The sequence below is a fragment of the Spermophilus citellus genome (assembly GCF_964194105.1).
Source record: "Spermophilus citellus genome assembly, chromosome: 18".
NCBI classification, from domain to species: Eukaryota; Metazoa; Chordata; class Mammalia; order Rodentia; family Sciuridae; genus Spermophilus; species Spermophilus citellus.
Window position 1 is genome coordinate 20,197,762 of NC_138200.1, and position 15,608 is coordinate 20,213,369.

The 15,608-nt window shown below is 35.5% G+C and overlaps 1 protein-coding gene across 2 annotated transcripts in view; it reads right to left on the minus strand.

Annotated features, from left to right (window-relative positions):
- The window catches only part of DPY19L3 (dpy-19 like C-mannosyltransferase 3), an 81,625-nt gene that overhangs the window by 24,809 nt on the left and 41,208 nt on the right, over window positions 1–15,608 (minus strand). For both annotated transcript variants that reach the window (XM_081274490.1, XM_081274491.1), the window contains exons 9-12: window positions 6,620–6,751; window positions 3,769–3,870; window positions 1,461–1,534; window positions 1,131–1,289 (exon numbers count right to left, since the gene is read on the minus strand). In XM_081274490.1, the coding sequence (XP_081130616.1) occupies window positions 1,131–1,289; window positions 1,461–1,534; window positions 3,769–3,870; window positions 6,620–6,751 (467 nt within the window). The remainder of the gene's footprint in view (window positions 1–1,130; window positions 1,290–1,460; window positions 1,535–3,768; window positions 3,871–6,619; window positions 6,752–15,608) is intronic.

A 15,608-nucleotide genomic window follows, 5' to 3' on the forward strand; every position in this document is an offset into this window, starting at 1 on the left:
GGTTCAATGTTGCTTCATTCTTAATAATCATAAAACACCTCAACTGATCTGGACTTGCTTCAGCAACAGCTCTCTTGTGGCTGTGAATCACAGCTCACCAGCAACTTAATTGGCCAAGTAACTACAAATAGAAAGGAATTTCTTGGGAGCTTCATTAAGTTTTCACAAATGACAGTAGCTTCAATTTCTTACACTTATTTTTCTTTCAATTTTAACGTGGATAATAAATGCACCCCATAGGCTTGATAGATAGGAATTCTACAAGTTTTTAAAAAGGCTTTAAAACTCCCTTTGTCTTTCAATGGATTGGTGGACATGCTGTAAATTTTTAAAAACTGGCAATTATTACTTAAAACTTATCTATAGTAATATACTTTAGATAATCATATACCAACTCAGCTTCAGACCATTACATTGTTGGTTTCTGACATAAAAAATTGTAATCACTGTGCTTCAGCCTTCTCCCTCCCCGTGACACCAAAGAGTCATCTTATATTTATTTTGCATATTGAAAAGCATAAGATGTCTGAATAAAGTCTTATCCTCTAATAAAGTCCTAAAATAGATGACTTTGTAAGCCCTGAAATAAGATGTAAGAAAACAAATGAATAATAATTAACTTCTAACATTTCACGAGAAGGAGGTAGAAAAAATAGAAAAAAACAGAAAACCAATAATGGAAACAGAGACTTATGAATCACCAATAATAATACTAGCGAATGACAGCTTACACCTACAACATATTCTAGTGTTAGACGCTATTTTTAAGTACTTTATGTTGTTTTAACTTACTTATTCCTCATAAAGTTGTGTGGAATAAGTACTCTCTGTATTCTCATTCTACAGACAAGGAAATGAGATACTAACAGATTATGTAACTGCCTCAAAGATCACATCATTCTCTAGTGTGCAGCTGAGACTTAAACTCAGACCTGTTTGCCATGTCCACTACTCTGGTGTCGTTTCACCCCTGAGAGTAGAATCCATTCTAAACTAGACATGTTCTCTATTTAGGATAACAATACTGTTTTGTTCTATGTCTGATATATTGATTTTCAACTTAAGCAAATTTTCTATAAACCCAGGACAAGCTCATTAAATCATAGGTAGGTTTCTGAAACACTTCATACCTGAGATTTTGAAAGGCAACAACTAAGGCTGCAATCACTGTGATGGACAGAACAAATATGTAAGCATAAAAAAGCAGAGTATCTGAAAGCCTTTCAAATGTATTAAAGGGCAGGAGGCCAAAAGCTTCTTCACACAGATACAGATTTGCATCAAAATCCCTGGGGAACAAATGGAAGGAAAATTGTTAAATTCAATACAAGGTAAGGGAACTACATAATACTTCTTGAAATAAGTCTGCAATTAATATTTGAAGGCATAATGATGACTTAGCTGTAAATTCCCTGATGCTTTAAGATAAAATAGCAAACAGATTTTCAATTCAATCATACCTTGTTGCTCCAAACCCAAATTTTGCCTTTAGAAATTTAAATATGTGTTCATCTGACTTCAGGTTAAGAATTTTCTATTGAAGAGAGAGAAAACAAAAATTGCTATTAGTACCTTAGGCAGGTTTCGTGATAATTTTCTCAAGAAATATGCATAACCAGTGTCTAGTTTCATAAGAGTGTGTATGAAATTTGTAAACATGCACAGTATTTCTCCACACTGATTCTAAAGCAGGAACTTCAAACTCCCTTCTCTGCCTACATTTTCTCTTTAAGGATAATCCTTTATTCAAACATCTTATGCATATGTTCAATTTGCAAAATAGATAAAAGATGACTTTTTTTGGTTTCAGGGACAGGGAGAAGGCTGAAGCACAGTGATTTTAATTTTTTACATCAGAAACCAACAATATTATGGCCTAAAACTTCAAATAGGTATTTAGTCTGTTTGGCTTTAGGGTTTTAGTCAGCAGATACCAACCTAAAATTCATTCACTCAAAGACAATATTTAAGATAACAGTAACTCTTAAGAGGTGAAGAGACAAATGCCATGTTCAGCATCTAGTCATTATAACTTTAATTCACATAATTTTATTTTTAATTTATAGTTTTCAAAAATAGATACAAATGATGAACAAATAAAAACAAAAGAAAGATGAAGATAGAAAAAAGTTGAAGCCAGAATTGAGGTTAGTACATAAAATATATCACTAGACATGAGCCACAAATCTGGTCTTCTGGATTTTAGCAGTAAATGCAAAGAAGAAGAGAAAAGCATGCATGATACTCATAGGGCTGTAAGATTTAAACTGAGGAGAGATGCTTACAGTCCGAGAACTAAGACTCAAGAGAATTTTTTCCCATGGTACAGTTAAAACAACAAGGAGTTTCACAGTTGACTTTTTCTAATTCTTCTCACTGGAGGTAGCTGGCAAAATATCAAACACCATTCAAGAGATACTACTGGGTGGGGGGAGTGTCATAAAACAGAGATTGAGGCATGCAGCTCTCTGCTGGTTTAATTCAAGAGCCTATCAATAAATGTCTAAAGTGGGTAAGTGGATGAATCCTTATCTTTCATCCAATTTTACAGAAATGCTGGAACCCCCATGGATAGCAAAGTCCTCGAATGCTAAAATCCTTATGTGCATGGTGTAGTATTTGCCTATAATCTGCACACATCGTCCTGTACACTTTAGAACATCTCTGGATTATTGTAATAATTAATACAATGCAAATGCTATGTCAATAGCTGTTAACTATATTGTTTAGGAAATAATGACAAGAAAAACATCTGCAAGTGCACAGTACAGACACAATGTTTTTCCCAAATATTTTTCACCTGCAGTTGGATGCAGAGTCTGTGAATGTAGAACCTGCAGCTGTGGAACCCACAGATACAAAGGGCTGACTATACTGAATTGTATGGAATTGAAGAATACAGTGATGAGGACTTGGAATGAGATATTTATTGAGGCTGGCTGAGTGAAGAGACTTTTTTCTTTGATCCTGGGTAAAAACAATGACAGCCATTCTTTACTGGAGGAAAAGAAGCCTGTTTTGCAGAAGTCTCCTATCCCAAGACCAGCCTTCTAGAAGAGGCAAAAATCATCTAATAAAATCATAGCAGCTTTGCTTGAGCATACAATGACGACCTCAAGGTCCAAGAGTTACATTTTGAAGCAAAGCCTACTCTCAAAAAGAAAAGAAAAAGCCAGTAAAAACATTAAAAAGCATGTTTAATGAAGCAGCCCCCTAAGGCACTTAAAGAAATTGTAGCCAAGCTTCTGGGCATGTAACAAATAAATGCCTAAATTACTAAATGACTTATTCTGCTACAGAGAGTTACTAATTTTATGTCAGTTAAGTATTTGAAAACTACCAAAAATGAGCTCTTCTTTCTAGCAGAAATTATATAGTAAAGCTAGTGTATTAACTAACTGAATCCAATAAAAATCATGTCAATGTTTTTAGTAACACAGTGTAGAAAACTATGTAAATTTAGAGAAATATTTAATTTTTTAAGGGTGAATCTTAAAAAATTTAATAATTGGGGAATTCAAGGTAGAATATGTCAAACAAAGAGTGAACAGAAGTGAATGAGTAAAACCAACCAAAGTCATCCTTGTTAGTAGGACAAAGTTAAAACTGAGCCTGTTTAAAGTAAAACTGGTAATTCTTCAAGGAGCTAATATGTTTTATAATGCAAAAATTGACAAATTTATTTCTTTAAAATTAAAAGCTTAAAAATTATTTCCAATGCCATAAGTAAATTTAAAAATACATTGTATGTTTCATTTCTTAACCTACCTTAATAATGCTGTTGAGAAGAAGTGTCAAACAGAAAACTACAAATAAATGTAACAAAAGTTTCCCAATCCTATTAAAGAAGCTTCCAGTTTTCAGGTTTTTCTGGAAATTAAAAGAGTTGTGTTTTAATTCTTACATTTTAATACAACTTCAAAAAACACTTAAGATGAGATTACTTAAGGATTTAAAACATTGGCTCATGCAACAGGTAGGGAAAATGTATGTGGAAAATATAACGTACTTTATATTTATATTTATATAATGTAACTTTATGAGGTTACAACTGTCTCAATATTTTTAATTTTCTAGTAGTAAATGAGTCCCTTAATAATGAACTTCATAGCCAGGCATGGTGGTACACGCGTGTAATTCCATGATTTGAGAGACTGAGGCAGGAGGATCACAAGTTCAAGGTTTGCCTCAGCAACTTAGTGAGACCCTGTCTCAAAATAAAAAATAAAAGGACTAGAGATGTAGCTTGGTGGTAAAGCACCTCTGGGTTCAATGCCATAAATAAATAAATAAATAAATGGGGATGTAGCTCAGTGGTAGAGTACTCCTGGGTTCAATACACAATACCACCAAAAAAAAAAAAAAAAAAGGAGAGCATGCTTCAAAAGATGAAGGGATGTGTCCTACTCTTTTTCTTTCTTTCTTTTTAAAAATCTTAGCAACCAGAGTATTGAGGTCTGCCACTTAGAAAATACTTAGGATATAATGACCGAACAAATCTTTTATCTTTTATCCATTAATTAACTTATCACACAGTGATAACCCAATTAAACAAAAGACAAATAGAAAAAAATAAATTCTGTTCTCTGATGTGTAATAATTTTTATATAATCCCTAATAAATAAATAAATATATATATAGTCAAACATAAGAATATCAAGAGTTCAAATATGAATGATGTTTATTTATAAGAAAGGTTAAAAGGATGAGAACTACTGTTTTTTTGTTTGTTTGTTTGTGGTACTTGGGATTGAGCCCAAGGGTACTCCCTGACTGAGCTACATCCCCAACCCCTTTTTCCTTTTTTAATTTAAAAAAATATATATTTATTTTTCTTAGTTGTAGTTGGACATAATATCTTTATTTTATTTATTCTTATGTGGTGCTGAGGATCGAACCCAGGGTCTCGCACGTGCTAGGTGAGTGCTCTACCGCTGAGCCACAATCCCAGCCCCTCCATTTTTAAATTTTGAAACAGGGTTTTGCTAAAATTCCTAGATTGGCCTTGAACTTCTGATCCTCTTGCTTCAGCCTCCTGAGTTGCTAGGATTACAGGCATGTACAAACACATTCAGCAAGAACCACGGGTTCTTTTTTTTTTGGTACTGGAGATTGAATCCAGGGCCTTGCACATACTAGGCAAGCACTCTATCACTGAGTTATATCCCCTGTCTGAGAACCACTGTTTTCTTCTTCTTCTTCTTCTTTTTTTTTTTTTTTTTGGTAGTTGTAGATGGACAGAGTGCCTTTATTTTATTTGTTTATTTTTATGTGGTGCTGAGGATCGAACCCGGTGCCTCATGCATGCTAGCGAGCACTCTGCCACTGAGCTACAGCCCCAGTCCCGAGAACCACTGTTTTAAAAAAACAATTCATCCACAGCAATTCTCACTCAAAAGAGATTTTTCTTCCCAAAGCAGAAAGCAAAACAGTTTCTTGATATAGAAATGTTTATAGCAAATGAGAAGGAAAATAGGCTTTGTAACAATTTTAAGGAAAACCAAGTAAATTTAAACACTTAAATTTCATATAAATTTAAGAATCTCATATAAATTTAAAAAATATATATAAAATATATATTGTTTATAGTTGGAGGTGGACAGAATACCTTTATTTTATTTATTTATATGTTGTGCTGAGGATCAAACCCAGGGCCTCACACATGCTAGGCCAGCACTTTACTGCTGAGCCACAATTCCAGCCCAAGAAATTCAATAATATAATAAAGTCAATGTTTCATTTTTTATGGTGCTGGGGATCAAACTGAGAGCATCACACATGCTAAGCAAGCTCCCTACCACTGAGATACACTGTCAGCCCCAGGCCAATGTTTTCAAATTGGATTTCATAGTAACTTAGAAAATGACCATATGTCTAAAGGTATTTATCTGAATTCTTAAAATTTTCAAAATGGATTTAACTTTAGTTCAATTAAAAATCAGTACCAGGGCTGGGGATGTGGCTCAAGCGGTAGAGCGCTCGCCTGGCATGCGTGCGGCCCGGGTTCGATCCTCAGCACCACATACCAACAAAGATGTTGTGTCCACCGAGAACTAAAAAATAAATATTAAAAATTCTCTCTCTCTCTCTCTCTCTCTCTCTCTCACTCACTCACCTCTCACTCTATCTTTAAAAAAAAAAAAATCAGTACCAGAAAAAAAAAAAAGAAAAAGAAAATCAATACTAGGGTATGGAAAGATGGGAAGAGTAGTGTTATTACAAAGTGTCCATCAACTCCAACTATTGTGATGAATCACCACTCACACAAGCAGCAGATCCTTCTCATTCTTAAGTTTGTATACACACACAATTTTAAAACTTATTTTTTAAAAAAATTTCAGTATTAAGTCAATGGTATTCAATAAGCACCTGTGGCTAATCACTGAATTAGGTTTTAATTCTCTAAGAAATATGAATTGCCGAAAGGAAGGGATGGCAGGTGACCTCGGAAAGATTCAAACAGAAATGCTATAACATGCATTTAAAAAAAATAAAACGAATAATGACATTATGCTTTTTTCTGGGAATTAGGTCATAGATTTTCCCTTGTATGCTGCAGGAAAATAAGATCTGGGAAACAACATAATTTTTAAAAATTTAAGTACAAAAACAATCTTACCTGAAGTTTTCTTGCAATTAATACTGAAAGGTTAAAACTGATAAGCAATGAGCCAAGAATCATGGAATTAAAAAACTGAAGAACGCAGACAAGGAGTAAGCCTGTTATCTGTATGCCATACAGCCATGTGGCCTGCAACGAAGACGAGATGGTTAAAGAGGTTTTATCAAGAGAACCACCACGTGGCAACACGTTCACTAGCTGGATGCATCTCAGGTTATGAAGAATGCAGAAAAGACACCTCACTTCAAGAATCATGATCTAATTAAGGGAACTAAATTGCTAAGTTGTTGAGGATGGCTTTGAACTCACAATCATCTTGCCTCAGCCTCCCAAATGCCTGGGATTACAGGCATGCACACCTTGCCTGGTTTGTAATCTGCTACAGTTACTGTCTACAGCCAACAGTCAGCACTTTATCACATTCCATTATTCCCTAGTTCTCTTCACTATGCACTTTAGGGCTGTATCACACCGGGGTTCATTTTTTTTCCTACCTCTTGTGTGTGCCTAATCCCCTGATAGCTGAAAACTCCCCCAGCAAGGCTTTCTGCTCTTTTACCTCATTGGTTCATAGCAGGTGAGAATGTGAAGAGCGTGAGCCCTGGAGGTGACAGTTCCTGTACTGCGGTCTGACTAGCATGAATCAGCTGTGCAACATGCTGGAAATGTTTAGGGTCTGAGTAGGTCTGAGGGAGGTAATGCATTACAATGACTGGACCTTGATAAGCACTGAGGTTAACTCTGATGTAATAAATAAAGAATGGTGGACAGGCTGACACCGCAGTAAGCAAAACGCAGCAACTTGAACTCACAAATGGGACACAAAGGATAAAAGCCACGCCTAACAAAGAGCGGAGAACTTTTGTTACTTTTCCTTTTCCCTTTCAAATTCCGTGCTCATACTGGCATGTGAAAAATACCAATTTTATTCAACAGTAAATCCAATCTCCCCCATGGTCAGATTCTCTTGAACTCGAAGGAAACAAACCTAATCAAGCATGAGAAAGTGAACTCTGTCCCTGTTTAGGGCTTTTGCTTGGTGTTAATGGCAACATAGGGCAATGGATGCGGCTGGGTAGAATCCCAGAGACCTGGGAGGTTGAGGCTGGAGGACTGCAAATTTAAGGCCAGCTTGAGCAACTCAGCAAGCTGTCTCAGTGTTAAAAGGGCTGGAGGATGGGGCTGGGGCTCAGTGGTGGAGTGCTTGCCTCGCAAGTGTGAGGCACTAGGTTCGATCCTCAGCACTGCGTAAAAATAAATGAATAAAGATTAAAAGAAGGTGGGGAGCTGGAGAATGCAACTCAGTGAAGTGCCCCAGGGATCAATCCCAGTCCACAAATAAATTAATAAGTAAATATCTTAAAAATAAAAAATAAATATCCAATTGTAGATGAGAAAACTCAGGAAAACATTAAAAAAACAATAATCACTGAAAGGTGGGCTCAAGAATAAAAATCTCACATCATTATCTATGGAAATACTGATTTCATAGTGGGCATATATTTCATATATAGTACTTTATATATTTCACATTACACAGTATAATTTTCTCACACTGCTTTTTCACTATTCTGTGAAAACTTAAATTGCAAATGGCTGAACAGTATTCTGCCGTATGCTATAAGCTGTCTGCCTCTGGATCATTTAGGTGTTTCCACAATATCCCTTCAAAAATTCCTCAGATCATTAGATTGCTTATTTAGTTTGGTGCTACTTCTCCAGTGTCTAAAAGAATGCCCACTAGAACAAGGTCACTCAGTAAATATTAAAAAATGAGTGAATAGATACCTTTTATTAGGACACTAGTTAAAGAAGGAAAAGCTTTACTAAGATATGATTTGTGTGCAATTCATAATTTCTGGTATATTCACAGAGTTGTGTGACTATCACCACAGTCTAATTTTAAGAAACCCTATACCCATTAGCCATCACCACCATTACCCTCCCAGTCCTGACAGCCACAATGTATTGTCTCTGCAGATTTGCATATTCTGGACATTAAATATAAATGGAATAATGCAATATGAAGTCTTTAGTAACTGGTTTCTTTCACTTAGCAAAATGCTTCCAAGTTTTATTCATGTTGTAGCATTTATCAGTACTTCATTTTTTTTTTGGTTCAACATTACTGAAGTATGGATATACTAATTTTGTTTATCCACTCAACTGATTGAGCATTTGGGTGGTTCCTGTTTGGCTAAGAACCACACTGCTATGAACACACACACAGAGATTCTTGAATGAATCTATCTTTTCATTTCCTTGGGTATGTACCTAGGATTGGAAATGCTGGATTACAGGGTAGGTAGCTCTGTGTTTAAAGTTTGAGGAAATGCTGTTTTTTAAAGTGAATGAATCCTTTTACATTCCTACCAGCAACATATGAGAATTCCAATTTCTCCATATGCTCATCAACACTTGTCATTATCTGTTTCTTTATTTTTATTTTTAGCTGTCTGAGTGGGTATAAAGTGGTATCTTGTGGCTCTGATTTGCAATTCTGTTAGCTAATAATGTAGAACATCTTTTCATGTGTTTATTGGACACTTATATATCTTATTTGAAGAAATCCTTTACCCATATTTTATTGTTGAAAGAGATGTAAGAGTTTTTTATATTCTCTAGAAATCTTTCATCTGATGTATAATTCACCAATATTATCTCCCAGAGACAGGAAAAGGGAGGAACTGCAGAACGAAATTGACAAAAATCGTGTGTGTGTGTGTGTGTGTGTGTGTACTACAGTGAATTCCAGATTTACGTGTGTTTATAAAGCACCAATTAAAAAAAAACCAATAAATAAAGACAAGACAGACCAGTAGAGTAGAGGAAGAAGAATGGGAAAGAGGAAGCACAGAGAACTGAAATGGAGCAAATTATATTCTGTGCATGTATGATTTTGTCAAAATGAACCCCACTATTACGCATAACTATTATGCACTACTAAAAACATTTAAAAATATTCTTCCTCATTCCATGGGCTGTCTTTTCACTTTCTAGGAACACTCTGAAGCACAAGTCTTTAATTTTGATGAAGTGTAATCTACTTTTAAAATTCCCTTGTGCGTTTGGTGCTGTATGTAAGAAGATCTGTACTACTCCAATGTTATGAAGAGTTGTTCCATGTTTTCTTTTAAAACTTCTATAGTTGTAGCTCTTCTGCTTAGGTCTATGATCCAGTTTGTATAAATGTGTATAACAAGAGGAAGGGGGCCAACTTTATTCTTTGCATGTGGATATTCAGTTATCCTAGCACCATTTGTTGAAGTGACTATTCTTTTTCCATTTGATCATCTTGGCATCCTTATTGAGAAAAACAATTGATTATATCTGGCGAGGGTTTATTCTGGTCTCTCAATCTATCACACTGATTTATGCCTATTCTGCTAGCATCACATTGTCTTGTTTATTGTAGCTTTGCAGTAAGTCTGAAATGAGCAAGTTTGAATCCCTTAACTTTGTTTTACTTTCTCATGATTGTTTTGGCTATTCTGGGTCCCTTGCATTTCCATATGAATTTTAGGATCAGTTTGTCAATTTCTGTTAAATTGGAGATTTGGGGAGGCCACTTGAGATTCTGAGTGGGAGTACCACCATCCTCATAGGAAGCCTATCAATCTATGAACATGGAACACCTTTCCAATTTATTTAGGTCTTTCAAATTTTAGAGTACAGGTTTATATTTCTTTGTTAAATTTATTTCTAAGTATTTTATTCTCTTTAATGCTGTGTCTTCTAGGAAGTATTTGTGTCCTTTGTTTGCTTTTCTCATTATTTATTTTTTTTCCTTTTTTCATTGGTTTGTAGAAAATTGTTTATGGATACCAACTCATTTATAAATACTTAAAAAAATTTTTGGACTATTTTTATTTGGAGAATGTTTTCTGATGCTGGCAGGTCTCTTTATATCAAGTGGGCATACTTCTAGAAAAAGGTTCAGTTTTTGTAATAACAAGATCTTATAATTTTGCAAATAAAATGATAGTATAGGTTAAAGAGAAACATTATTATTAGCCAGAAATGTAAAGTTAAACAGTAATATATATGTATATTAAAGTCCTGGATTATCTGTGGTATATCTGATGTTCCTTTACAGGTTCTCTTAATATAGTGGCAATATAGAGACATGCAGCCACAATATATTCTTCCTGTGTAGAATAACTAGAATTTTCTTCAATAGATCATGCATCATCATTCATAATAATGACAGTTAACATTTGTTTAAAATTCATAAAAATGGCAGGTGCTGCTCTAAATGACTCACACATGTCTTGCAAATGATTCCTTTGAGCCTAGGCAGATTGGCTCTAGAGTTTATGTTCCTAACCACTTGTGTACACTGGCTAGAACATGAGTAGCACCAAAGAGACTCAGAATTCTGTTATGAAAATCTGTTAAGATTAAAAGACTTTTTTTTTTCTTTGTGGTGCTGGAGATTGAACCCAGGGCCATGTGAATGCAAGGCAAGCACTCTACCAACTGAGCTATATCCCCAGCCCCTAAAAGATTTTTTTAAAACTCCATGGCAATTATGGAGCACTGCTGGGAGCTTGTTCTTTAGCCCATCTTTTCAAATAACTTTTTAAAAAATATTTATTTTTTGATTGTAGTTGAACACAGTACCTTTATTTATTTATTTTGTATGATTCTGAAGATCGAACCCAGGGCCTGGCATCTGCTAGGCAAGCGCTCTACCACTGAGTCACAACACCAGCCCAAAGAACTAGCTCTTTTTATTCCAATGATTCTGTATTCTTATGTTTTAAATTTCATTGTTTTCTGTTCTTTATTATTTTCTAACTTCTGCTTGCATGGGTTTATTTTGCTCCTATTTTTTTTTTTCTTTAAGGTGAGTCTTAGATGACTGATTTCAAAGGGAAACTCGTTTCCAAGGCAAGCATCTAGTGCTACACATTTCCCTGTCAGCGTTGCTTGACATGCGTCTCAGAAGTTCTGATACACTGAGGCCTTGTGCTTTGATCCACAGACTATTTAGAAAGGTGTTGTTAGTTTCCAGGTAAAATCTTCCTGTTTTTTTTTTCTATACTATTTCTAATTTGTATTCACTGTGGTTAGAGATTTTATTCTCTATGACCCCAATCCTTTTATTTTTGTTGTTTTACAGCCCAGGATATGTAACCTATGTTGGTAAGTATGCTGTGAATATTTAAAAAACAGGTATTTACTGTTCTTGGGTGGAAAGCTCAATCAACTTAAAGAAAATTTTTTTTAGTTGTAGTTGGACACAATACCTTTATTTTATTTATGTGGTGCTGAGGCTCGAACCCAGAGCCCTGCACATGCCAGGCAAGCGCTCTTTAGCTGAGCCACAACCCCAGCCCCTCTATCAATTTTTATTAGATTTTGTTGCTTGATGGTGCTGCTGAGTTCTACCTATTAACTGTTGAGAGAGAGGGGGCCTGAAGTTCTCAACTCCTAACTGTGGATTTTTCTATTTCTTCTTTTAGTTCTGACAGCTTTTGCTTCTGTCAGTTCTCTTCTTTGGTGCATATACATTTAAAATTGTTATTTCTTCTGGGTTCACTGACTCTTATCATTATATAATATTTTGCTTTGTCCCCAGTAATTTTCTTCCATTTGATGTCTAATATATCCACTTCTTTCTTTTGATAAGTGTTTGCATAACGTATCTTTTCTATTTTTATTCTCAACCTATCTTGTTATGTTTAAAGGGAGTTTTTGGTAGAAAATAGTTGGATCATGCTTTTCTAATCCCATCTCTTACCTCCTTCAATTAGTACATTTAGATCACTTACTCTTTTTTAAAAAAATATTTTAGTTACACATGGATATAATATTTGATTTTGTTTATTTATTTTTATCTGGTGCTGAGGATAGAACCCAGTGCCTCACATGTGTGAGGAAAGTGCCCTGTCACAGAGCCACAACCCCAGCCCCATACTTAGAAGTTTATCATATTTATTCACGGCTTTTTTTCTTTTTTGGTAGTATTAGGGATTAAATCCAGGACCCCATGCATGCCAAGCAAGTGTTCTACCTCTGAGCTGCATCCTCAGCCCTTTTTATTATATTTTGAGACAGGGTCTCACTAAATTACTCAAGCTGGCCTTAAACTTGTGATCCTCCTGTCTCAGCCTCCCAAGTAGTGTTTATAGCTGTGCCCCACCATGCCTGATATTCATGGTATTTTTTAGCATATCTATTTGTATAAACGTTTTAGTGATTGTTCTGAATATTACATTACACTCATAACTTATTACCATCTATTTATGTGAACATTTTAGCAGTTTAAGTGAAACACAGACATCTCCATTTAAGCCCTTTAACCTTCCCATTTAGAATATATTGCTTAAAATATTTCCTCTACATAGAGAATGACATAAGACAATGTTATAATTGTTGCCTCAGTTGATGAAACACACTTTTAGAAACTCAAAGAGAAATTTTTATTTTCTCATATCTTTTCTTGTATTGCCTTTTCTTTCTTCCTAATGTTCTAAAATTCCTTCTTTTATCATTTTTTTTTCTGTTTCAAGAATTCTTTTAGGGTAAGTCTAATGACAACAAATTGTATTAGTTTTCTGTTATTGAGAATGTTTCGATTTCTTTATTTCCCTTTTTTTTCTGTCTTCAGGATTTGGTGTTTATAGTTCCGTTTTTTGTCCCTCTGTTTTCAAGATTTCTTCTTTGTCTTAGACTTCAGAAGTCTGATTATGGTTTGTCTTGATGTGTATTTATTTGAGTTTATCCAATTTTACATTAGCTCAGCTTCTTGATTCTGTGTGTTTATTGTATAGTTTGCCAAATATGGGGAATTTTCAGCCATTTATTCAAAGAGTATTTTTTTTTAAAAAATGTTTTTCAACCTTATATTTTTTCTCCATTTCTTCGTAGATTCTGATACATAAATTTAAGACTTTCATTTTTCTTCTACCTTCTCTTGTTCTAAGATTTCCATGTGTTTCATTTTTATATCTTCTATTTATTTGCTTCAAGTGGGTTTGTAATTGCTCAATGAAGGCCTGTTATGATGACTGCTTTAAATTCCTTGTCAGATAATTTCAACTTCTATGTCTTGTACTGACATCTGTTAATTGTCTCTTTGAACAGCGTTTTTCTGTTTTTTTTAGTAAAATAAATGATTTTCAACTGTATCCTGTTACATGATGAAACTGTGGATTTTATTTAAATTTTTGGCAAGCCTCCTCTGACTCTATGTGTCTGAGTCCACTTGGGCTGTGAGAACAAAATATCATAAACCAGGCAGCACACAAACAACACAATTTTTGTTTCTTACAGCTCAGGAGGCTGGAAAGTCTAAGATTAAGGCATTGGCCGATTCTGCGGCTGGTGAGGATCTATTTCCTGGTTCATTGATGACATTTTACTCTGTCTTCATGGAGTGGGCAAATAAGTCCCTTGGGCTGACTTTACAATGGAACTAATTCTCCCCCAAAAGCTCTACATCTAAAACCATCAACATATAAATTCTGGGGGTATCAAACGTCAAGCCATAGCACCAGGCCAGTGCTGTGCCAGTGGGGGAGACTAGGGCTGCCCTGTTGTTTCCTGATGGGATGAGTCCAGGCACCCACTTGACCTCCACTGACATTGTGTTACTGTGCAGGGACAAGGGTGCCTCATTACAGCTGGGTGAAGGTGAAAGACAGTCCAGTCTTCTGCTGGCACCATCTTGGACAGGGAAGGGTGCTTCATTACTGCTCCTCACTGGATCTTCACTGATGATGTGGGATGGGATAGTGGGGAGAGGGAGGGTCGCTGCCTCAGAGCAATGGAAGAGTTTCAGCGTCCCTGGTGATTTCCTCTGACACCATGGAGGCGAGGAAGGGAAAAGACATCTTAGGACTGCAAGTAGGGGCTGAAGTTCAGGCTCCCCATGTGGCCTTTATAGATGTCTTTGAGAGACTGGCTCCCCACTATACTTCTCTGATGAAGCCCTGAAGGGAAGCAAGTTGTGCTTTATTGTAGGTGATGAGGGCAGAAGTCTGGGTTCTTGTACGAACCTCTGAGATGGGAACCGGGCTGCGATTTTGTCTGTGGTATTTGACTAGAACAGGTCAGATAATGTCTGAAAGTTTCATATCTTGCTAAGCTTTTCCTTCTGGGGAAGGCTTTTTTGTCTGAGTCCACTGCTACCTCCAGGTCGCTGACTTCTCCAGTACCCAGTCTGGGATATATACGAGGCAAAAAGAAACCCAGGGAACTCATTACCATGGTTTTTCTTGGTCTTGTGGGGTCTAGGCAGTCTGCTTTCTCTCTCTACTTCTCAAACTCTTCTTATCTTTGTTTCAAGTGTACTGTCCAGGGTTTTAAACTATCCTTGGGGAGAAATAGGGAGAAGATTGTCTACTCCACCTCGTCTGGAATCATATAGGAAACTTAAAATTGCCTGTTAGGTATTTATCTTCATAATAGGTTAATTACACTTTATTAATTCACATCTTTCAGGCTTTAATGAAACCAAAGTATGTATGTACTAATAGCATTTGCTGTTCTGCTTTTAATTTTAAAGGCTTTGTTTGCATTGCTGACTGAAGACTTGAGCTCCTGTTGGTAAGAGATTTCCCATCATTTGTGAAGAGAAGCTGACGTGCTAAGATACTGCTTCTTCTGTCTTGCCTTTTTCTATTCCAATTACTCTGACTCCTTCCCGTTTGACATGATTAGAGATAAGTGACTGTAATTTAGGAAGAAATTATGGTTCTGAGAAGTTAAAACCCTTGCCGAGTTTAAAGTTTATTCTCAGATAGGAGCAACTTGGTTCTATAATCAGGATCTTTTCATGATAATAACTGTTTCTTCTTAAAATTAGATACTTAGAACTACTTCTAATACTAATATAGTTTCAAATATAAAAGATGAACAAAGTTTAGAATTGAATATAAAATAAGTCAGCTTATTTTATTAAATTGTGTGTGGAGCCAAAACAGTACCTTTTGTTCTGTTTCCTAATTTTATAAGAAATACTTTTCCCTACGGAAAA